Source organism: Gymnodraco acuticeps, unplaced genomic scaffold (genome assembly GCF_902827175.1).
Source record: "Gymnodraco acuticeps unplaced genomic scaffold, fGymAcu1.1, whole genome shotgun sequence".
Lineage (NCBI taxonomy): Eukaryota > Metazoa > Chordata > Actinopteri > Perciformes > Bathydraconidae > Gymnodraco > Gymnodraco acuticeps.
In genome coordinates, this window is record NW_022989759.1 from 473,987 (window position 1) to 496,451 (window position 22,465).

At 41.8% G+C, this 22,465-nt stretch overlaps 2 protein-coding genes and 1 long non-coding RNA gene across 6 annotated transcripts; 1 reads left to right on the forward strand and 2 right to left on the reverse strand.

Moving 5' to 3' along the window:
• Positions 1 to 11,036: 11,036 nt before the first annotated feature.
• On the forward strand, positions 11,037 to 12,914 carry LOC117545465. Of its 3 annotated transcripts, none has more exons than XR_004568842.1 (2): positions 11,037 to 11,559; positions 11,692 to 11,807. XR_004568842.1 is itself a non-coding variant. In XM_034215243.1 (2 exons), the coding sequence occupies exons 1-2, from the start codon at positions 11,343 to 11,345 to the stop codon at positions 12,889 to 12,891; spliced, it is 930 nt and encodes a 309-aa protein (XP_034071134.1). In that variant the 5' UTR covers positions 11,037 to 11,342; the 3' UTR covers positions 12,892 to 12,914. The 3 variants fall into 3 exon arrangements, 1 of the variants encoding a protein (XP_034071134.1); XM_034215243.1 differs by lacking the exon at positions 11,692 to 11,807 and adding an exon at positions 12,179 to 12,914; XR_004568841.1 differs by lacking the exons at positions 11,037 to 11,559; positions 11,692 to 11,807 and adding exons at positions 11,824 to 11,959; positions 12,179 to 12,914.
• A 475-nt stretch (positions 12,915 to 13,389) lies between these two features.
• On the reverse strand, positions 13,390 to 14,377 carry LOC117545435. Of its 2 annotated transcripts, none has more exons than XM_034215217.1 (3): positions 14,289 to 14,377; positions 13,826 to 14,134; positions 13,390 to 13,714 (listed from the first exon to the last, which is right to left on the reverse strand). In XM_034215217.1, the coding sequence occupies exons 1-3, from the start codon at positions 14,352 to 14,354 to the stop codon at positions 13,499 to 13,501; spliced, it is 591 nt and encodes a 196-aa protein (XP_034071108.1). In that variant the 5' UTR covers positions 14,355 to 14,377; the 3' UTR covers positions 13,390 to 13,498. The 2 variants fall into 2 exon arrangements, with proteins under 2 accessions (XP_034071108.1, XP_034071102.1); XM_034215211.1 differs by having other exon boundaries at positions 13,390 to 13,747.
• Positions 14,378 to 14,432: 55 nt separating this feature from the next.
• On the reverse strand, positions 14,433 to 15,502 carry LOC117545450. Its single transcript, XR_004568838.1, has 3 exons — positions 14,989 to 15,502; positions 14,713 to 14,807; positions 14,433 to 14,598 (listed from the first exon to the last, which is right to left on the reverse strand). It is a non-coding gene; the product is annotated as an uncharacterized LOC117545450 (long non-coding RNA).
• Between the last annotated feature and the right edge of the window lie 6,963 nt (positions 15,503 to 22,465).

The window sequence follows — 22,465 nt, forward strand, 5'->3', positions numbered from 1 at the left end:
AAAACCTGACGTCTCTTTCGGACTTGTTCCCTATGAGCAGACATCTGACTGCCAGCAAACATGCTGTCAATGTCTGCTTTAGAGCACCGTAAGAAAAAAGCTTCAGCACAGGTTGAATGTGTAATGCTCTTTTCGTGCTCCTCTGTACGCTGGTGTGCGTGCCTCCAATCTGACATTCCAGTTATAAATGTGCCAGTGTCAGTCCTCTTCCCAAATGCCAGACATACAAAACAAAACAACATATGACGTCCCTTGCAATATGTAAGCCACTTTCTGCTGGTGCCATCTTTACAGGTGAATACCTTCTGCACAACTGGATTTCTGGTATGTTGTTGTGGGTGCTGTTCTAAAAACATCTGTAACATAGATGGCTCGGGGCGGGCAAAGTAATCTATGTCCTCCTGCTCTTTGCCCTCCTCACTCTCGCTGACACTCTCCTCCTCTGGGGATGCTACCTGGCTCAACACAATGATACAGAATGAATGGAATCCCTGATAGAGGTCCATACAAATAGGCATTGACATAACAATACCACACAGTTAATGGTCAAAACTACACGTGTGCCTCCATTTTTTATCTATTTCTATATTATTCATTCTATATATTGTCAATCAAAACTACCACTAAAAGCTGACTATACAAACATTTTTCAGGTCCCAAAAGACCACTGTTGCCCTTATAACCAAATAAGTAAATAAACTAAACTAAACAAGCTGCCAGCTGACAGTAATTGTTCATGAATGTTGGTTAACTTTCAATGAGACAACGTATCAGAGTCCCATTAAGCTATATTTTAACTTGCCAGGGAAAACCTAAAAAAGCCAGCTTACTAGCTTGTAGGCTAACGAATGTTTCTCTTATAATATGTGTCTTATTAGTGCTTCATCAAGGAGATATTAATGGGTTCCAGAACTACAGAGTATCATAACCTTAATAATAATATTTTCCTAATTTTCTTAGCTTCTGCTTACCGCGAGTTCTCCTCGCTCTCCCCACTCGCGCTGATCTCTCTCCCTCATCTTCCTCACCACCAATATCGGCCACGGGTTAGAAGAAGATGGATCTGCATCTGTACTAAACATGTCGGTTATTTTGACACAAGCGGCAGCATCAGCACGAAGGGCCTACTTTTTTCTTGCCCGCAATTGTTCTGCTCCCCCTTTTCGCTTGGCCTTCGCCTTCGCCATTTCTAACTCGAACCTTTTTTTTTCTCGAAAAAAAAGGCAGTTTGGCTTCAACGGCCGGCTCACCTCCTGGGGGCGTGATTTAATGATGCGGGCCAAAGAGGGGAGGTGATTAAAGATTTGATTGGGCCGGCCCAGTGTCAATTACTAAAAACATTTAAACAGAGGGCCAATCTACCCGTCTTATGGGCCGGGACTTCAGAAGAAAAAAAAATGACGTGTCGGCCCAAAAGGCACGTCGGCCCACCGGGAAAATGCCCGGTATGCCAGATGGCCAGTCCAGCCCTGCCTGTGACTGAGTACTCCTGTTCTCTAATGTTGTTCATAATAAACAGTTTGCACTTTAAAGCAGGTGTGTTTCTGTAGTTGGCATTAAAGTGTGGAATTTTATACCAAACGATTTAATGGGCTGTATAAACTGATTTGAGTTAAAGAAAATGTGTAGAGAAAGAATAACTAGACAGTAAAGGCCAGGGGCCTCATTTATAAAGCGATATACGCTCAAAAAATGGCGTCCGCCAGTTTCTACGCAATGTTTGCGATTTATAAAATACTAACTTGACGGGAAAACGTGCGGTCCTCCACGCAAACTCTAACCCATGCGTACGCACTAAGCACAAACACGGGAGAGACGAGAAACTGCGACACCGCGTTGGCAGAAGGAAGAATTGAGAGAAATATGTGGAAATAATAACATAAATAAAATGTTACCTCTCATTTATCATATATGAAGAATTCATTTTCAAACATTGATTAAAGCCAATCTTCAAATGATTAAACAAACGCCTGTTTGCGACTCCTCAGTGCACACAAACACATAACTTGGAGAAATAAATAAATACGGATATGTTATTTAAAACCACCTTGAATATGTTGTGTTAATGATATGAAATGTTTTCTCATAAATGATGCGGTAAGCAGGAGGACATAATTACTTTAAACTGACTCCGTGTTGCATTTCTATAGGTTGTAGATACGAGCATGGTTTTATATACTATCACGTTTAATCATGTTTTATGCCGTTTGCCAAGACTTGATAAGTCGCTTGTAAAACACAGGAGGTATGGAAACTAAGAACACCATATACAGTATTTGGATAATTGTACAGCTGATTTAACACAACACATTTGTTTTATTTCATTTATGTGGTGGGTAGAGTTGTTGCGGTGGCGTTGAGACACACATGGTGCAGTGGAGCCGCTGCGCACAGCTGATCGGCAGCTGGAACACAAACCACGTTTGTAAACAAAGACCCAACTGTTTGTACATACATGTGCAAACCCAGCTTAATTGCACTCGGTTTACTATAATTTCTAAAAAGGGAAGAACATTACGTTACATCTGAGGTAGGCTATCCTGTGCGTCTGACGGGCACACCTCGGTGTGCAACTATACGTTTCTGTGATTAATTAGCTTGCATGGTCTAAAATCAATTATCGATAATAACTTTTAACAGTAGTCGGCCTATAGGCCACAACAAGGGTTAACACAGATTCAGCTTTAGGTGCCTTACATACCATATAGAGTAAAAAGGAAGCCATATAACTAGTATTAATATTCATTATGATGATGAATCTTTGTCTTATTATGGCTAGCACTCAGCCTGACCACTTTTTTTTTATTCCAGCGACAGTGCGACCCTGTGCTGATGCAGAGTTGACAGCATCTGCCACATGCTGCCACTCTGTTGCCTTTTTGGCATTCGTTACGCCAATACTATGGCCACCAAACACAATGTTTTGCCTTGTCTCTACTTCTCCGACAAGGATTTCAACTTCACAGTTATTGAAGTTTATTTTCTTGCCTCTTTGTTCTGTCTTTGCCATGTTCGTTTTTGCCTGAAATCGGTTTGATGAATATTCATTATGGGCAGGGTTGGGAGGGTTACTTTGTAAATGTAATCAGTTACTGATTACTAATTACATGGCTCTGAAAGTAATCCGAATACTTTACAGTTACGTGTCTTAAAAAAGTAATGTAATCAGAATACTTTTAGATTACTTTTGGATTACTTTATTTTTCCATCACAGATGGATATGTTTTGGTGAGCAGGAGACACAAAAAGCAAAAGGAAACTGAACGTGTTTTTACTGTTTTAATGGCGTATCAAGAGCACAACTGAAACATAACATCTGAAACGATGCAACAACATAATACACTTTTTGGGGATGCAGCTTAAGATGTGAGGAGTGAGGGACACGGCTTAGAGCGTGTCGCCTTCTGTCCTGCCAGTGTTGGCAGGACATGAATTAAAATGTCGAACTCGGACTTCATTTTAAGGACATGTCGGCCAGGGGTGTAGAGCTATATTTGTTTAAGCACCGGATCGGCAAAACAGGAGAGTGTGTGCACCAGTCTGCCTTGATCTATGTATTCATGTCCGTGACTCTCACAGTATCTGCTGCCCACAGCGTTTATAGAAGGAAAACCTCCTTCACTTCATGAAATCTCTGCAGCACCAGGAGGCAGCGGGAGGGTTAACTCAGCCTCTGAGAAGAGGAGCGTGCAGTGCCTTTCACGCACCGCCTTCACTGTGTTTACCTTCAGAAATAATCATTAGTAAGGCTAAAGAAAGAGCGACCGCAGGCTGATGTGTTTTAACCACACACACGCGATTTAAACGCAGACTTTTGTTCCTCCATGTTTCGCTGTTATTGTTTCACTGAGCGGACCCGCGATTTTTTTTCAAACGCTTTTTTGGTCCATCTGCGGTGGTAATAGGTTTTGTGGGCTGTGATGATTCGGCTGTACCTTTAGTAATGAATATTAAAGGTGGGGTAGGTAAGTTTCAGAAACCGGCTCGAGATACACTTTTTGTTATATTCCATGGAATGCTCTTAACATCCCGATAGCAATGAATATCTTAAGTGCTTTGACAAAAAATCCATACAAACATGTCATCTGTGGAAGCCGTAATACTGTAAAAAGTACAACCAATCCGTTTAGCCGGCCCGGCTAAACGGATTGGATTGCCGCCCCGTCTGTCAGCCTTCCATCTCGTGCACGCACAAATGTATCTCGTACCCTCATTGGGCGTGCCCTCATTGGGCGTGCATTGCGCGTTCATGTGTGTTGGAGGAGGTGCTCTGTAAGGAAGTCTGAAGGAAGGGGCGGATTGTTTTCGGCTGTGTACTTTCAAATTTTAGTGCACTCGAGCCGGTTTCTGAAACTTAAATGTTGTGAGGAAATCTTTCCACCAATAATTCCAATAAGTAATCCAAAATGTATTCACTTCAGGTTTACGAAAGTAACTGTAATCAGATTACTCGTTTTTCATGTAACGCGAGCTGAATACAGTTACTTGATTTTTGTATTCTGATTACGTAACGCTGTTACATGTATTCCGTTACAACCCAACCCTGATTATGGGCGTATCAATGACTATATATGCAGACCCGGCGTCATGGGCGGGCCCCATGGGGCCGGGCCCGCCCATCCAGCATTTGGGCCCGCTGTTTTAATCAGGGCTGAATACAACATTTTAATTGTTTTATTATTATGTTCAGTGGCGGCGCCAGGGTATACTGGGGTAGGCTACTACAGCCATACCAAGAAATGGCTTAGCCCCACCATAAAAAATGATGTTAAAGTAAGCAAAATAAAGTCTGCCAACTCGCGCGGAGTAAATTGCACAGACAGCAGTTAGTAAGATTGATTTCAGCAGTCACTTGTCTGGAAATACCGAAGACTAGAAACGTTTTTGAAGGTTTTGTCACGTAGTGATCGTCTTCTCAATAGAACATCTTTGATAATGTCTTCTCGCCAATCAGAATCAAGATAACGGCGTGGTGTTGTTGCAGGAAGTCCCGACGGAGAATACTTTTGCTGTACTACATCCTTTATATACAGCAGTGGCGAGCCGTGACTTTTATACCTAGGCCCTCTGACCCCCCCCCCCCCCCCCTTCCCTCGAGTTATTACGTCACAGCGTATACTTCAGCGGAATATCAAAACAACAGCCAGGGGTGCAAAACGCATCAATGAAAGCGACCCTCTACCACACAAAACAACACTTGTAAATAACCCTATTTGTGTTCTTTGAAATTGAAAAGGATATTGCATTGTGTTTGTTACTTTCGTTGCAGTTGTATGTCTTAAGTGTAATTTGGCATGCTTTTATTTTGAAGGCGAGTTAACGCTGTTGACAGGAAGTTGTTGTTGCTATGGAAACAAGAAAAGTTTCACAGCGGGCGGAACTTGTCATAAAGTCCGCGATAATAACACCCACCCATTTAGAGGGAAGATATGATTGGTCAATTGTACTGTCATTTGACATCACTCTCTCGTTCAGTTACTATAGCGGGCCCTCTGTGAATTCATAGCTGGACCGCCTGAACGTCCAACAGCTCCTCTCTTCACACTCGCAGAGACGAGCTTCTTTCATTTAACCCTTCACATTCCAACAGAAACTGAATAGGCAGATTCGAAGGATTTATTTATTTGGAAATTTTATTTTAAATACAATTAAATCAAGTTATTTTGGTAAAACTAATGAAAAATATAACAAAAACAAAAAAACAAAAAAAAAATGTTTAAATAAAAAAAAAATATATATATATTTTTTAATGTTTTTAGATATTATTTTTGTAGAATATCTTAGGCCCTCACAGAGGGCTCGCCACTGATATACAGTCTATGAGTACATCTCTATATACATCGATACAACATTACGTGTTGATAGAAATCAAGAATCGATGTCGATGTCGATCCCCTCAGACCCCCCTGCAGGGGTTGGGCTTTCAGCATGTCAACTCTTTCACCTGTGGGGAAATTGCAGGATTGGCTCTAGGTTGCCCTTTTTATTTACGACAAGACAAATGTGCCTTTTTATTTCATACAGTTCAATTTGGATTGAGACTGGGAAATAATCTAAACCTCATACGTGGCGTTTCACTATCAAGGGGAGAGTGTATGTAATTACATTACAAATACTGACTTGAGCCCCACCACTGTATGGGTTAGCCCTACCATAGATTACCCAACAAAAATACTCTGGAGCCGCAACTGATTATGTTTATTGTTGTTATTTGTAGGGCTTTGTCCTAATATTTATTTTAAATAGGGCCGGGACTTTAACGCGTTAATTAAGATTAATTAATTACACAAAAATTAACGCGTTAAAAAAATTAACGCATTTTAATCGCACTTATTTTTGCACCGCGGAACGTTTCTCACTGGATGAGTTTCAGGCGTACCGATTATACTGGAGCACCAACTAACGTTCATGACTTCAGACAACAACAAACCACAGTGAACAACAGTGGGAAATGTTGTTTTAAAAAACGGACGGATGGAAGCGTTGATAAGAGCACGGTTGTGTGCAAATTATGCAAAAAGGAATTCGCATATCACCGCAGCACATCAAGCCTCAAGTATCACCTCAATGCAAAACATATAGCAGCTAGCGTGGACGTTAGCCTCTTTTATCGCGTTCACACCATACAGTCTATGGTTCACACCAAAAAGAGCCGGTACTAAAATTAGTTCATGAGAACCTTTTTACCCCCCACGAAAGTCCCTGCTAGAGAGCAGAGCGCTGCTAGAGAGCAGGGACTTTCGTACGGCTCTCTTGTGAGAAAAGAGCTATATTTCTGATTGGCTGGGCGGATTGCAAACCACGCCCCGTAAAACTCCCAAAAAGTTTGGTGAAGCCGCCATTTTATTATCCTCGCATTAGCATTAGCATTAGCCCAGCGCAGAAACGCAGAGAGACTAACTTATGGCAACACAAAATAAAACATGGGAGCGGTGGAGATGAGGAGGTGTCGGCGTTCTGGCGATTTACTCGGAAGGCTTCAGTAGAAGCTGCTGGGACTCCCAGCAGCTTCTACTGAAGCCAGTCCCCAACTCCGGGGACTTCCGGCCGGGGACTTCGGGCGGCAGTATACGCCGTGAAGTGGTTTGCGGCCTGCCAGTAAACCCAAAGCAGAAGAAGAAGAAGTGACGTCAGCGGCTTCATTTGTTCTCATGAACTAAGTTCTCATGAACCTTTGTGGGAAAAGTACTGCGGTGTGAATGCGCCTCATGGTATACTAAAATCCATGTGAAAAAAATTGCTTCTCACTGTTCTCAGGTCAAATATTTATATGCGATTAAAAATGCGATTAATTTCGATTAATTAATTACAAAGCCTCTAATTAATTAGATTAATTTTTTTAATCGAGTCCCGGCCCTAATTTTAAACTATGTTGAAAGATTAGTTTAATATCATTTTTTTCTTTTGCTATGAAATTCCGAATGAAATTCTGAATGAAAGGCTGCGCGCGAGACTGGTTTTTCGCTGGGTTGAGTCGTGTGGGTTTTTGAGTGAGATGCGGCACGGCAGCCTGTCAGTTTACTCTTGCTAGGGTAGTTTGGCTATTATCATTTATATTTATCTGCAACAATGGATATCAGGAAGTGGTTCACACTTATACACTTGAAAGGAATATGGCAACTCAGCGCCAGATGCAGGCACATTAGAAGACATCAGTTACGTTATCAACGAGCTAGCAAGCCAGCCAGGGACAAGGGAGGCTGGCAATCAATTATATTCTGAAGAGAAATTGACTCTCAAGCCGGCTCTCTCACAAACTCCTGCTCTGTGCGCAAGCAGACCGCTGCACATCCTCTCTCTCTCTCTCTCTCTCTCTCTCTCTCTCTCTCTATCTACTCTCTCTCTCTCTCTCTATCTCTCTCTCTCTCTCTCTCTCTCTCTCTCTCTCTCTCTCTCTCTCTCTCTCTCTCTCTCTCTCTCTCTCTCTATTGCTCAACCTTACTCCACCTCTCCACCCTGTGTGCGCTCAAGTTTGCCAGCGTTACAAATGTGCCACAAAACCAACCAATGGATGTAGCCTATAATAAGACCGTCAACAGCCTTATGGCAACCTAAAACCCCTCTGTTTCCGTAACAACAATTCACGAGCGCCTCCCTTGCCCCCCGTTGACAAATCTCGAGCGTCTAACAGCCCCCCCCCCCGTTGACAATTCAGATTGTAAGTGTCGTGGTGGGCCCGTCCTGGTAAATCAAATGCCCGCCCAGAGACGTATGTCTGCCGCCGGGTCTGTATATATGGGCAAATATGGGTGTGACGGGAAGCCCGCAAAAGCTGCGCCGCATTTCGAGTCGATTGAGATTTATAAAGGGAAACAGGCGTAGGAAGTGCCGTACGCACATCCCTCGCCGGTACGCAATGTTTGGTGAATCGGAACATTTCTGTACCTATTTTTTTTCTTTTTACTACGTAAGCAACCTTCCCACGTGAATCCTATGCAAGGCGTTATAAATGAGGCCCCAGGTCAGTTGTTTTTTTGACTTCTGTGTTTTTGGTTTCATGTTTCTGTAAGTATTGGTTGTGAGCAGATGTGATTGACAGACCATCTATTTCCAAAGTTCTCTTTTCAGGGGAAAGTATGTTTTGCATTTCATTTGGAAATCAAGGTCCCATAGTCTGGAGGGAGAGTGGAGAGGCACAGAATCCAAGTTCATCGAAGTCCAGTGTGAAGTCTCCACAGTCGGTGATGGTTTGGGGTGCTGTTGGTCCACTGTGTGTTATTAAAGGGCCCATGTCATGCTTTTGTGTGTTATGAAGGTTTTTATGCATGTAAACGGTCTGCAGAGTCAAAAACCCTCAAAGTACACCCTGTCGGGAGTAAAACTCTAACACATAAAATACCTCCCCAAAACGCCTCGTTGGAGATTTCTCATTTTCCAATGTTTTCTTCCTGGGTACTGTGACGTGTGAATACCCTCTGCCAGCCTTTCACGAAACAAAGCTTCTCAAACCTTTCAGCGATTCATGCCGGATATGCACAGCGTAGGGCACTGAAGAACGATGCTGTTCCTACTTTGTTTGGACCAGCGGGAGATTCGGGTACACAACCTGTAAGTATTAATTGTTGTTTGTATTTATGATGTTTAAAACAAACAAGGTATCTACCACAACTGTTTAAATGGGTAAACGTTATTCGGACTTCTACGTTGGGGTGGCGGAGAAATGCTCTCCGCAGACCCATGCGCACAGCGTTATAAACCTTTTTCTTACTCAATATCAAGCCACACTTATTGTTTTTACTTCGGCTGTGAGTGTTTGTGTACTCAGGATGAATTTCGCTTGTTCTCGCTGTATCGCCGAGAGGCTCGTTGCTGCGAACTGTTGCGAGGAGCGGACAGGCTTCCGCTCCTCGCAGCAGATCGCAGCAACGAGCCTCTCAACGTCCCGACCAATCAGAGCACACTGGGCTCACAGGGAGGGGGGGGGCAGGAGCTCCAACAAGCCGTTTAGGACAGAGAGTCAACCCACTCTCTTCAGTCTGCGTACAAATGACACGACTTTACACATTGGAAATGCGTGCAATAGATACGCTAAAGTCCGATTTTGCGTGCCTATCATATGCCAACTATTCCCATTGAGTTCTGAGTCCGAGTTTTGCGTGCATATGAGACGCAAATGAATACTGAAGACCGGAAGCTGTGTGGTTCATAAAAACATGTTATTACTCACTATCAAGCCACGATTATTGTTTTTATTTTAAATCGTACAATGTCGGACTTTTTTTGCCGTCCGTGAGGAAAATAAATGGTGCTCAGAGCCTCAGAATACTGAAATCTGTATTTTTTTAAATCTTTTTTTACTTCGAATTTGTTATCTTTTTCTAAATAACACACTGTTATTTACTCAACAATAACACACAATTATCCTTGTTTTAATTTATTCGTTTAATTCTATAATATTGGGCCGTCCGTCAGGAACTGATTTTCAAAATGAAGTCACTGGAAACAGACGTAGGACTATATGGGACATTTCGAGCATCATTCGCATCATTGCGATACAGTACACACCATGCGTAGTACGTAGTTTATACATCTCTCTTGTACGGCCACTCCTCGAGTATGGGAATGTCGCTTGGTGCCCCATGTACAAAAAGGATGCTGAGCTCATCGAGAAAATACAGAGAAGGGCAACGAAGCTGGTTCCAGAACTAAAGGACCTACCATATCAAGAACGACTGCAAACCCCAGTGAGATGATAGTGAACTGTTCATGAACTTGTCATGAAAGGTTCATGGAATATCAGTGAACCATATTCATGAACAGCTCATAAACAGCTCATAACAAAGTTGATGAACTGTTCATGAAATTTGCATGAACATTAAATGGCACTAGGGCAGTTCATGAACTACTCATGAAACTCCTGTGCTGGAATGGTTCATGAACAATTCATGGAATATGGTTTTAGGCAGGTTCATGAACAATTCATGAAATGGAGTTTTCAGTGAGTGTGTAGGGATATTCAGTATTCAACCAAGAACATTTCAAGAATTGTTCATAACAACTTCATGAACAGTTCATACCCAGTCACTGAATATAATTCAATGGCTGGCTATGAACTGTTCATGAACCATTGACTGTGGGTCAATTGGCAACCATAGAAAACAACAATTATGTCAATCACAATGGAACTTTACTCAAATTAACAAACAAACAAACATACATGTATACAGGTGGAGCACTACAATTAAACCTATCACTATTTGAAGCACAGTTCTTGACACTCAGCTGCACAAACACATTTGTTACGGATCCCAAAAGCTTGGGTACCACAGCAACAATAAATGATTTCTGGAGAAAACAGAAAAGTGCAGCAGCAATAATTCTATACAGGATCCGGTTGATCGTCTGGATTGCTTTTTATTCAAAATTCAAAGTACACAGTTACATTCAAATAGCTGTACTTTACAAACATCACATTTCTCCATTTGAGTTATCCGTCTGTCACAGTCAATTACTGTATCTCAAGGAGAAATTCAACATAGTCAATATAAACACATAACGCTATCAAATAATACTTTCTATCAATATATCTATCTTTACCAAATATAACATATTATGGAGATCACAAAAATACACTGTCAATGTTAATAAACAAAAAACAAGGCAATGTGCCTGTAAGACTTCAATCAGGTGAACAAAACATATTACCCGTGCGCAGCAGCTAACCTGCCTGCGAGCCTTCGCTCAGGTCACAATTACCCAGGCGCAGCTGAAGCCCGCGAAAATGGCATATATAGCTTGGTTTCACGTGACGTCACACCGTTGCGTTCCTTTGGCGCGAAATTCCATTGGAGGTCAGGAAGTAATTTTCTACAGAGGATCTAGCTGCTGTTACCATTGTGAAAATGCCGGTGTGTTGTGTAGTTTACGGTTGTTCCAATCGATCCGGCCGAGAGAAAAACAAGAGGTTTTACCGAGTTCCGAAGGTTGTCGTCCATAAAGCTGAGCAATTTAAGAAGCTAACCGAAGAAGGCCGGAAAAAATGGCTTTCAAACCTACATCTGCGGTCGGGAGGAGCAGAGTCGTCTAATGCACGGGTCTGCAGCGACCACTTCATCAGAGGTATTAGCTAACTTGGTTTTTGTGGCTTTGTTTAGGTATTATTGGGTTGTGGTTAAATGCGTATTTACTTAGTAATACTGATCATGTTTAAGTTACCTGTAGTCTAATATGGACTTTGTTGGGACTTTTTAGGGTGCCCTAGCGCTTTGGGTGACGTTGAGTCGGTAGACTGGGCTCCCACTGTTAGCCTCGGTTACCACACAACAAGTAAGCCCAGATCAGAGGCATCTCTTCGACGAGAGCAGAGGATAGGAGCTCAAGGAAGACCAACAAAGACAATCAGAATGTGCAGAGGCTTTGTTGGATCTCCTGCAGACAACCAAGAGCCCAGAACCCACGCAGCCCCCGTCTGACAGCCCACAACCAGAGGACACCAGTGGGATATTAAATGACCAACAAGGTCAATTAACCACCAGCATTATTATTAAATATTACAAATGTGATTGTCAGAAAATCAATGCAAACTTTGAATTAGGTTTAGAAAATAGAGCACTAATTTGAATGAATGAACTGCATGTCTGTAAAAAGGTTGTCAAAAAGATAACTTCACAAAAATTCACATTCATATTTGACTATTTTAAATAACTAATTATGCTTGCTACTGCTATATTGTATGCAGATGCAGGATGCCAGACTGATTTAACGATGGAGGACATCGAGAGGATGGAGGATGTTCTGAGACAGAACACAACAGAGCTGGGAGATCTTCGGACAAAGGCACTGGACACAAAGTTCAACCAGGAGTCCTTTGAGAACAACGAAGAGAAAACAAAGTTTTACACCGGGCTCCCCAACTTCTTAGTTTTACTTCAGGTTTTTCAACTGTGCGAGCCCTACATCACCTGTGGCCCTATGTCTCCATTTGAACAGTTCATTTTAGTTTTGCTGAGGCTGAGACTAAATCTCCCTCTGAAAGATTTGGCTTTCAGGTTCAACATCTCTCTCTCCACTGCTTCTAGAATTTGGCATAAGTTAATTGACATACTTCACGAGAGTACAGAATTTATAATTGAGTGGCCAGAGCGACATGTACTTCAAGCTACAATGCCAATGGGATTCAGACTCAGACGAATGATGCCTGCATTCACCAGGGGGAAAAGTCAGCTGTCAGCATACGAGGTGGAAGAGACGAGAAAAATAGCTAATGTGCGTATTCATGTTGAAAGAGTCATAGGATTAGTCAGAAGAAAATATCAGATTCTGCAAAGCAGGGCTGTGCCCATAGAGCACATGCTAACAAAACCAGGTGAGGCACTAGCATTAATTGACAAGATTGGGGTTATTTGCTGTGCCTTGTCTAATCTGTCAGTGTCTGTCGTCCCATTGGAGTAAAGTCATGGAGCTGTAGTCTTGTAAATAAGGAACCATGTATTATTCAGTATCATTTCATCTTTTCAGTAAACATCTTTTTGTGTTCAAACATCTTGTGTTCAAGTCTTTTCAGTAAACATCTTTTTGTGTTGAAAATTGTGTAGCCCTACTCAATATACAACTTGCATCTACATTCAGGCTTAATTCATTCAACAATATTCTAGAGATGACAATTGGTCTGGTGACGCTCCCATGTATGGCCATTGAGGGTTATTGTAAATGTAAATAAGAAACCATGTATTATTCAGTCTTAGTATCATTTATTCTTTTCAGTAAACATCTTTTTTACAATAGCAATATATCACACAGCCCTACTTCCTCTAGTGAGTGTGGTCAGTGAATATGAAGGTGCTGTAATGTAGGTTAAAGAGCTGCCACTGTGCAAATGTTACATTCCCTTGTAAATATAGGGGTACAAAGGGAAGTAGCGACACACAACATAACCGGCGGAGAGGAAACTGATCTCTGACGCCATAAAGTGGTCTTTTAATTAACACAACGAAAAAGGGCTCACCAGCCAACTTGTCAAACAAAGCTTAAGATAAGGGGAGAGCGACTGCAACCTTCCTCATGTCCTATATGGAGGCGCTGATTGGAGATTGGGAGCACCTGGGGAGATCAGAGGGAGAGAGAAAAAGACACCCACACACACCCAAACACCAGCACCCACTACGGCACGTAATAATAATGCAACAAGGAGAGAACCACAACTTCCGGGACCAGGACAGACCACAGGTGCTGGTAATCCCGCCTTCTCTCCCTCCTGATCATCTTGCAACTGAAACTGAAAAATGGAACAGCAGACAGGGAGAGGAGGCTTTTAGTCACCTGATAGTTATGCACTAACATGTTCTTGTGGAAAAAAATGAGCACACCAACTCTTTATGACTTTTACCTTTCCCCTTGTAAGTTGCTGTCCCAACACTTCAGGGAGAACACATAGTCTGAAGAAACTCTCAACTCTGGGAATGATGTTGTCCCACAGGTCCACATCACGCACAATTCTCTCTACAAAGAGGTCATTTTTAGTCCAGACAACAAAGTCGCAGTAGTCAACATCAACGAGGTGGAGCTGAGCCTGTACTTGATGGTAGTAGGCATGTCTCCTGTCCAGCTTCACAGTGCCCCCATCGTTGACGAGACAGAAGCCCTGTTCTCCAGCACACAGGCGAAGATTGGCCTCCTCTTGTTTTCTGTGTGGGCACTAAAAGTTCAATGAAAAGAAAAGTAATATATTGTACTGTAAATAATTGTCTGCAGCTCAAAATGTATTGGGAGAGGATCCCCAGACTCAGGATCACGTCACAATCCTATACTTACCCGCTTTACTGTAGCACAATACTGAACAAATAACTTACCTTTATCTCACAGATACCAGTTCCATGGCAGGTGCACGTGACACCTCCGTCTGGCGACGCTCCCATGTATGGCCATTGAGGGTTCAGCCAAAGCCCTGGACATCAGTGCAGCACTTCTTGGGGAATTTCTGCTCAAAGTCTTGAAAAACTGCATATACCTCTCTGATCCTCGCTCCAACTTTGAACCCTGGACTGTGGGACGCTGAAATGTGTGCTTCTCACCTGTCCTTCCAGCAATGGCATCATCCAGTTTTTGCTTTTTGGATTTTGCGGATGAAAAGTCTATCATCGCAACTGGAGCAGCAGGAATCTGCACATGTGAGAGACAGACCAACATGTATGTGAACATACATGTAGGTGCAGTGTAACAATGAGACAGGCAAGGACGGCTTGAACAGCTGACTGACCACTGGGGTCTGAATACCTTTTTGACATGTGATGGCATTAGCCACTTGCACTTCTCAGTGGTGCAGGATGCAGTCTCTCTCATCTTCACACCTGCTTCGATTGCAAACAGAACTGCTCCAACATGTGAGCAGCATTCTGACAAACTGTATAGACAGAGACATACTAGAATAACTAGATTGATCGTAAAAGCTAGTAATGGTATAACATGAATATTATAGCAGGCATTATTTTGTCTGAGCTTAAGTGTTGTGTCAAATATGCTTTGGGTTGGGATATTTATTTTATGACTTACCCAGCCATACAGTTACAGTGTGCTGTAACAACCTCTCCATCTTCTTTAGCTACAATCCACGTTTTTAATGGTGTTTCTCCAGACCTCTGGGAATGGTTGACCTACACAATTGAAGCTCCAGTTCACAACTTGCGAGTTGGTAACATACATTTAACAACATCACAAGCAACACATAACCAGATGGTCTTGGTAAAGAGGTTGTTTTTAATATTAACCTCAACATAGAGTGATATAAACAACGTGCAGGCTGTTCAAAGGCTCTGAGCTGTCTATACACACAAAACACAATATATCCTAAGCTAAACACATAACAAACATACACATATATACACACAAAACACAATATATCCTAAGCTAAACACATACACATAACAAACATACACATATATACACACACAACACACTCACAGGCCAGTTAATGCTGAAGGCAAGGCGACAGCCGTAACACTGCCTTACATGAGTCCATGTAGCTAAAGTTAGCTAGCTAGATGTCTCCTAATAATGCTACTTAGAGGTAAGAAGGTATAGGCAGTTAACACCCACCCGGGCAAAAACAAGGCGACATTTGTGTAATGCCTCTTTGGTGCCGAGGTCATTCACCCATCCACACACGAAGTAGTTGAAAGCTTCCAGGATTTTATACGCTGTCATCTGGCTAGCCGTGTAGTAGGAGGTATGAAGGACGAGGTAGCTGGTGATATCCATCGCCTCAACAGCGGGCAAATCGGATAAATCACGAGAAAAGTCGTTTTTTTTCAGCTGATACGGATCGTATCCGATGTGTGCTGGGTCATTTTTTTTATAGGGTGCCATTTGGACTTCACAAGTTGGGTGAAATAAATAGTTGATTTACCTACTTTTTAATGTTCTATTCTATAAAGGACATATCTAATTTGCTAAAAAACATTTTGGTCAAGCTCAGGCACCTAAATCTTTATATATATAGATATATTAACAACACGTGACACCCGGGATATGTCCACCCTGTTAAGGACATACACATAACTGCTTAAATGAGTTTTCAGTGCATTCTTACAATTAAAGTGACTTTTTAACAAGAGTTGTATGTCCCTAACTCTAATTAGATATATATTTCATACCTAATTAGTTTTAAGTAGTATATATTGAGAAAAACAAGTGTAGATTATGACAACGTGGCATATTTTTCCACTGTTTTTCATGAGAAAACTTAAATACAATAAGAATTACTAAAAGTTTCTAGAATATATAATCAACCTCTCTCATTTCTTTATAAAAGTACAAATATACACTTGATATTTGATATTTTCATTAAACTATGCTAGAAAAATACCAATATAACATACGTCTAACAGGGTGGACACCAGTGGAAGTCCGTCAGGGCCTTCAGGACCTTCTCTCCAGGCCCTATCATTTTAAAGTGTAATTTTTGGTTAAAATATTAATTCTATTGTTAAAACAATCTTTTATATTAAATTATTAAAATTGTTTTAATATATCAAATCGTTTTGGTTTGATATACCCACTATTTGGAACTGGAGCTGCAACTTTGTGTATCTGCCTTTGCTTCTTCATAAGGCTATCTCCGTCCCAAAGGTCTGCTGTGTCTGTGGTTGCAGGGTTTTCTTATAGAATGTGTACTTTAGAGTAGCAACAAATATTAACAGAATTAAAACAATATATCAGAATTTGATTTGGGGTCTTTGGTACGCCCCTAGGACCTGTGAGCAAGTCTGTGTGATGTCATAATATTTTCCAGCTGTGGGGCACGTAGGCTATTGCCCTACGTTGGAGACTGAGGAAAATGGCAGCTAATGAAGAAGACAGTAATTTGCTTCATAATTCATTTATTCAGCAGAATATCCAATAAAAAAAATCACAGAAAAAGAAAGGCCAACACCAAAACTTGGAGGGCTCAAACAGGTAGGCAAAGGCTTTATGAGGCACTTTGCTGAGGCCAACTATAATCATGCTCATTTTTTGCCACCACCAGTGGCTTGTGGAACACCACTGGGTTTGGTAGCCTGAACACCTTAACCAAGAGCTCTGATCATCGTGCATAACTTCGAGTACATTTTTAGTTTACATAAAGTTATTTTCTAGGTACTTCCATGTAAGCTTTTCAAGTTGGACTGAGCGCTTGTTGAGTGCCTTTGGCTCTGGTATAAGACAGAGAAGTTGTTCCTCTGCATACCAGCTGACATCTTCACGTGGTCTTGGCCAGAAGTATTTGTTTACTCCATTTCTATGCATGCACTTCACTTGAATGCTATCGCCCTCCACGTCCATGATGATACCAGGGTACACATCATCGTCATACTTAATGACGCACCACCCTCCAATGTGTGTGCTGTCAACTGCCGCTGGTCGCCATGGGGTCTCTTCATTCTGTTTTGGGGGGGTCACAGGAACTCCATTCACAGTAGCTACTTTCAGGTCGAAGCAGGCACAATCCAGTGGACCATCCTGCCTCTGACAGAAACAACTGATGTCCCTGTACTTGATATGCCCAGGTAAGACGCTGATCACCTGGTGCATCCTCATTGTGCCCTTAATAGGTGTCAGAGCAGGGACCTGAGGTGAAAAGAGAGGATATACAGTAGTATGAGATATAATATTCAAAATATTTGGCCAATAACAATAACTATCAACGTATAGAGAGCCTCAAAATACTTGACTACTGTGAATGTTTTTGCAGGGGTGCGGGGCATCTTTACCTCTGTTTTTGCTTCAACTTCCTCTTCACTGACAAAGAAGAGCTCCACTGTTGATTCCAGTCTCTTGAGTTTTTTGAAAAGAGTGATGGCATCTGGAACATCTTCCCCCAAGCGCACAATTCGGTCCGCTGACCGCTTCAATGTCCCTCCGATGCCATCTGGAGCTCCTTTGCCATGGCTGGCCTCAAAGAAATTCCAGGTCAGTTCTTTGAAACCAAGCCTGAATGGCTCAGTGGAGAGAAAGTAAAAGTTTCCCTTTTGCTTGTACTGGGTTGCCGGGCCATCACTGTAGAAGTGAAGCCTTTCCACCTTTGGACACTTGGTCTTCACCATCTCCAGGACAGGCTCCAGGTGGGCCCAGATCGCTGGTAGGTCATGTCGTCGTGAGGATGAGATTGAACAGAATGACAGTGGTGTCTGTTCAGTGGTGTACAGTACACCAGTGTGCAGCGTTGCCTGTTGATGGGACCCTCCAAAATGCACAGACTGGATCTCGTTGTGATATTTGCAAGAGTAATTTTCACTGAAATCGATGTGGATTAGGCACTCGTTGGCTTGGAGGCTTTCCCGTAGCTGTCTGTAAGCACTGTATTGCCACCTGATGTTAAAAAGGTGCTTACGGAATTTGAATAGATTCTCTTGAAATTTGCTGACCAGGTCTGATTCAGTGCTCTGGACCTCGTTTTTAAGCGTAATGGTCTTCCTCTCTTCCTCACCTGTCCTTTCAGTAGACCATTGTACAACTTGTACAATTTCCTCTGTGGCTGATTTCAGGGTTGGGTGAGTGGTGAGGCGGCACTCTACACAATCACCATAGGCGCAAGCTTTAATTTCTGTGGCACAGACAGTGCGGTCAACCATCTCCTCAATATTCTTGGAGACGACAATCCCATGGCTGTAGAGGGTGTCAGCCATGAACTGGAGGTTTTCATGGGCTTTTCTCCCTCTCACAGACCTCATTAATACCCATCTTTATGCCTTTCTCTCTGTCCCTCCTCCATTTCTCTCTCTCTTTTTCAAGGTATTGCTGTCTTCTCTCTGGGTCAGCATCACGGCGTGCTCTGTAGTACCGCTGTGATTCAGCTGCACTTATCGGGGGTGCCATTCCTATACAAATGCATGCCATTACTTTAAGTACTATACCTATAATCCTTGTGTACATAATATACTAGATAATATACCCATCAGTGTTTCCCTAGGATTTTTTGCAGCAGTTTGTGTTGTGCCTATAGATCTAATGGTGGTGATCATTTATTATATTATAAAAACATTATTATAATGTTATAATAGTAATATAATAATATAATAATAAATAATATAATATTAACAAATGTTGTAATAAGTAAACAATACTTACATGTTCACCCTGTTAGGATGTTGTCCACCCTGTTAGTTGAATAAGCCTAACAGGGTGGACACTAACAGGGTGGACATTTTGAGCAAAAGTTAGCCTTTACCCTGCCTGTGTTAGCATATTTGCTAGCATGACCTTGGATACTTTATGAGGAATCAATCACTTTTTAAAGGAACTTTTTTAAATAATAGAATTCGATTAATATCCTTCATACTTAGGCCTAACAGGTTGGACATGTTATGTTCAAACACATCAAACAAAATTGACAGAAACATTCAAATCAGTTGTAAGAGCAGTAGAAACCCACACAGCTTACCTCAGTTGAATTTCCCGCCTCTGGTGTCATTCAATTTCATAGGTGTGATGTCACTGAGAAATATGTATTTTTCTTAAAGGGACAGATACACAGCTCAACAGGGTGGACAGCGACCCTCGGGGACAAACATTAAACCTTATATTTTTTTTAATTTTTTTTTACAATTTGAATAAAAACATTATTTGATTAGATAGATTTTGACAAGTTAAATAAAATAATAATAACATATTTATAAATTAATTTTGTTTTTAATAGCTATATTTTAGATCTAAGTTGAATGACCAGCAGTGGGGACATGGAAAAACTCCTCGATATCCCTTTAACCAATGCTTTTAAAATGAAAAAAAAAAACTTAGATGTGCATATCATTGTATTAATAATAAATTAACAATCGAACACACATTAAAAACAAAATGTAATTAGTATTTGTCCAGATTTAGACAAAAAACAACATATTTTGTACTGGGGACACCAAAGGCACCACATAAAAAAAATGACCCTGCTGTGATTTTTTCACGATATCTGCGGCGTGCAGGTTCATTTAATTGTTTGACATAGTCGGTGTCCTCCATGATTCCTGCGTTGATGAATGATTGCGTTTTCACTTCCTGACCTCCACTTGAATTTTGCGCATCATAGAAGTCACGTGACTGAAACCAAGCTATTAGGCTATTTAAATATCTGAGTAATCACTGTGTGGGATTAGCGGAACAAATCAAATCAGGCTGTCCATGGTGCTGAAACATTTTGGGTTCAGAATGAAGGTAGATGTTCATGCTGCCATTTAAAAATGCAATTCTTGAAACAGCTCTCCATGAACTCCATGCCAGACTTTTTTGCAGGTGGTGCTGTGGTGTTCACAGGTAGGACTACGTTATAGGAAGAGCTTTCCTCCAGTGGGCGTTTCATGGCGTGTCCCGGACCGGCAAAAAGCGCGTTGCTCCACATCTTTCTGTTGTCTAGAGATGGAGCCCAGTAGCTGCGAAGCGATGACTCGTTTTTATGTCCGCTAACGGACATGATTTCTCTGGCCTCCAACCCTGCCTCCGCCAGCCGCTGTATGCAGGTGCTTCTGACGCAATGGTTTGTGTAACGCGTAGCAGTGCCAGACTCTTCACTAATGCGGGTCATCATGGACCCCAGGCTGTTCAACCCCAAGGGCTCCAATGCTATACCACACCGCATCCCCAGGCTTCACCGACTTCCTTGGATGGTGGTAGAAAGCCTTTGCTGATTCGGGCAGTGTTGATAGGTAGGCCTCGAACGAAGCTACCGGGCAAAGGGCATTGCCCGGCTCCTCAAACATTGCCCCTCTCCTGTTCTGGCGCTCCCTGTCGTTGTGGCATTTATGATTTTTCGTTTCCTCGTTAAATGCCATCGTCACATATTTGGTGCCTTAAGGATAATACAAAAAAAAAACGAATGTTAAGCAAGTTTGACCTTATGAAGCAACAACAAAGATAATAACAATGATGAAATAATAATAATAAGAACAATATAATAAGAACAATAATAATAATAATAATAATAATAATAGCCGGATAATAATAAAAGCTTGTAGGCTTAATGATAACAACTTTTTCGTTGCCCAGCCCTTCTGAGTGACTTGATGAGTCCGGAGAACGCGTGTTTGATCAACTCACCTGCAGAATCTCGTTTAACAACGAAAGATTGTGGAGTGAGTTTCCTCAGGCCCTCCTTTCCCCTTCTTCCGAAATGCAGTTGGGTATCGAACCACACCTGTAATGTAATGTAGGGAATGTCTACTGTAAAAACAATTTCCTTGGGGATCAATAAAGTAGCTATTATTATTGGGCTATTATTATTATTATTATTATTATTATTATTATTATTATTACCTTGTTGAGGTGGTGTGTTTGGGTCCATGGCCCGGGACTTCCTCGAGGTCCTCGTTGGTGATAGCGGGATGGTGTTCAGTTTTGTCCTGCCCAGCCCTTCTGAGTGACTTGATGAGTCCGGAGAACACGTTATTTTTGGTGGTAAACTCATTGTCTTTCATCAAACACCATGCCCGGCTGAACGGAGGGTCATTAACGAAGCGGTTGATCCCAGCTCTCAAACCGACATAGTTACTAATAGCGTACTGCTGGCCCTTAGTGTTTCTAACACTTCCATAAAACTGGCGAAGTAAGCTGTTCAGCTCCGGTTTGGACACTGTTCCGAAATCCACCATTTTCTCTTGGGTTTTTAAGAACGCTTTGAGACATTTGACAGCCCAGGTAATTGACGCCAATGTACTCTTTTCGTTGCGACTTTTTTCCAACGCACTCAACTCGTCAGTTGAAACAGCCGCAAATCTTTCGTTGGTTTTGTGGTCTGTGTCCATGTCCAACCATTCATCAATACTGAGGCCCCCCAACAAATCAAAATTAATTTTAAAATCTGACATTTTGTAGCTACCGATTTCCAACGAGTGACAATGTATAACAGTGTAACGGCTGTGTGTCTCTAAACGTCGCTATGGAAACCACACGATGTAGGCTCATGGAAGTAGTTTCGGTAGGCTAGTGGCGTGTGTAGGCCACTGGATACTTTGTGATTAGGCACGTTCTATTTGATTGTTGTTTGATCGTGGAATCAAACACGCCTATTGACCAATCAGAGAGCTTGCTCAAACCTATGTGTTATAGAATTTTCAATAGTTAGAGATCTTACTTAGGGCCGACTTGGATGTTAAGCACGGATGAATGTTAGGGGAAGAGGTGAAGGAGGAAGAGGGATGCCTGATGTGAAAACACGCCTCCAAAAGTGTTGGATATAGATAAAGCCGAATTTAAACGCAAATATGAGGCATGATCTCAAATGAATTTGAACTAAACCAGTCTTAAAGCTATTCCAGCCAGTTACTTATGAGAGAGAACTTGGGACAAGGTGATTGAAGGACGACCTGTGAGTGTGTGAGAGGTTTCCACTTGTTTGTTGTAGCTTTAAAAATCCCTTTCTGGGACCAAGCCTCTGAATAACTTTAAGATGTTTGTGCCAGTGTATTTTTTGAGAAATAAACTGATCATTTTGAATTGATGGTGAATAGATGTTCATTTACATCATGTACATTATTTGAAATGGAGGAGCAGGAATCTGAACACAGAG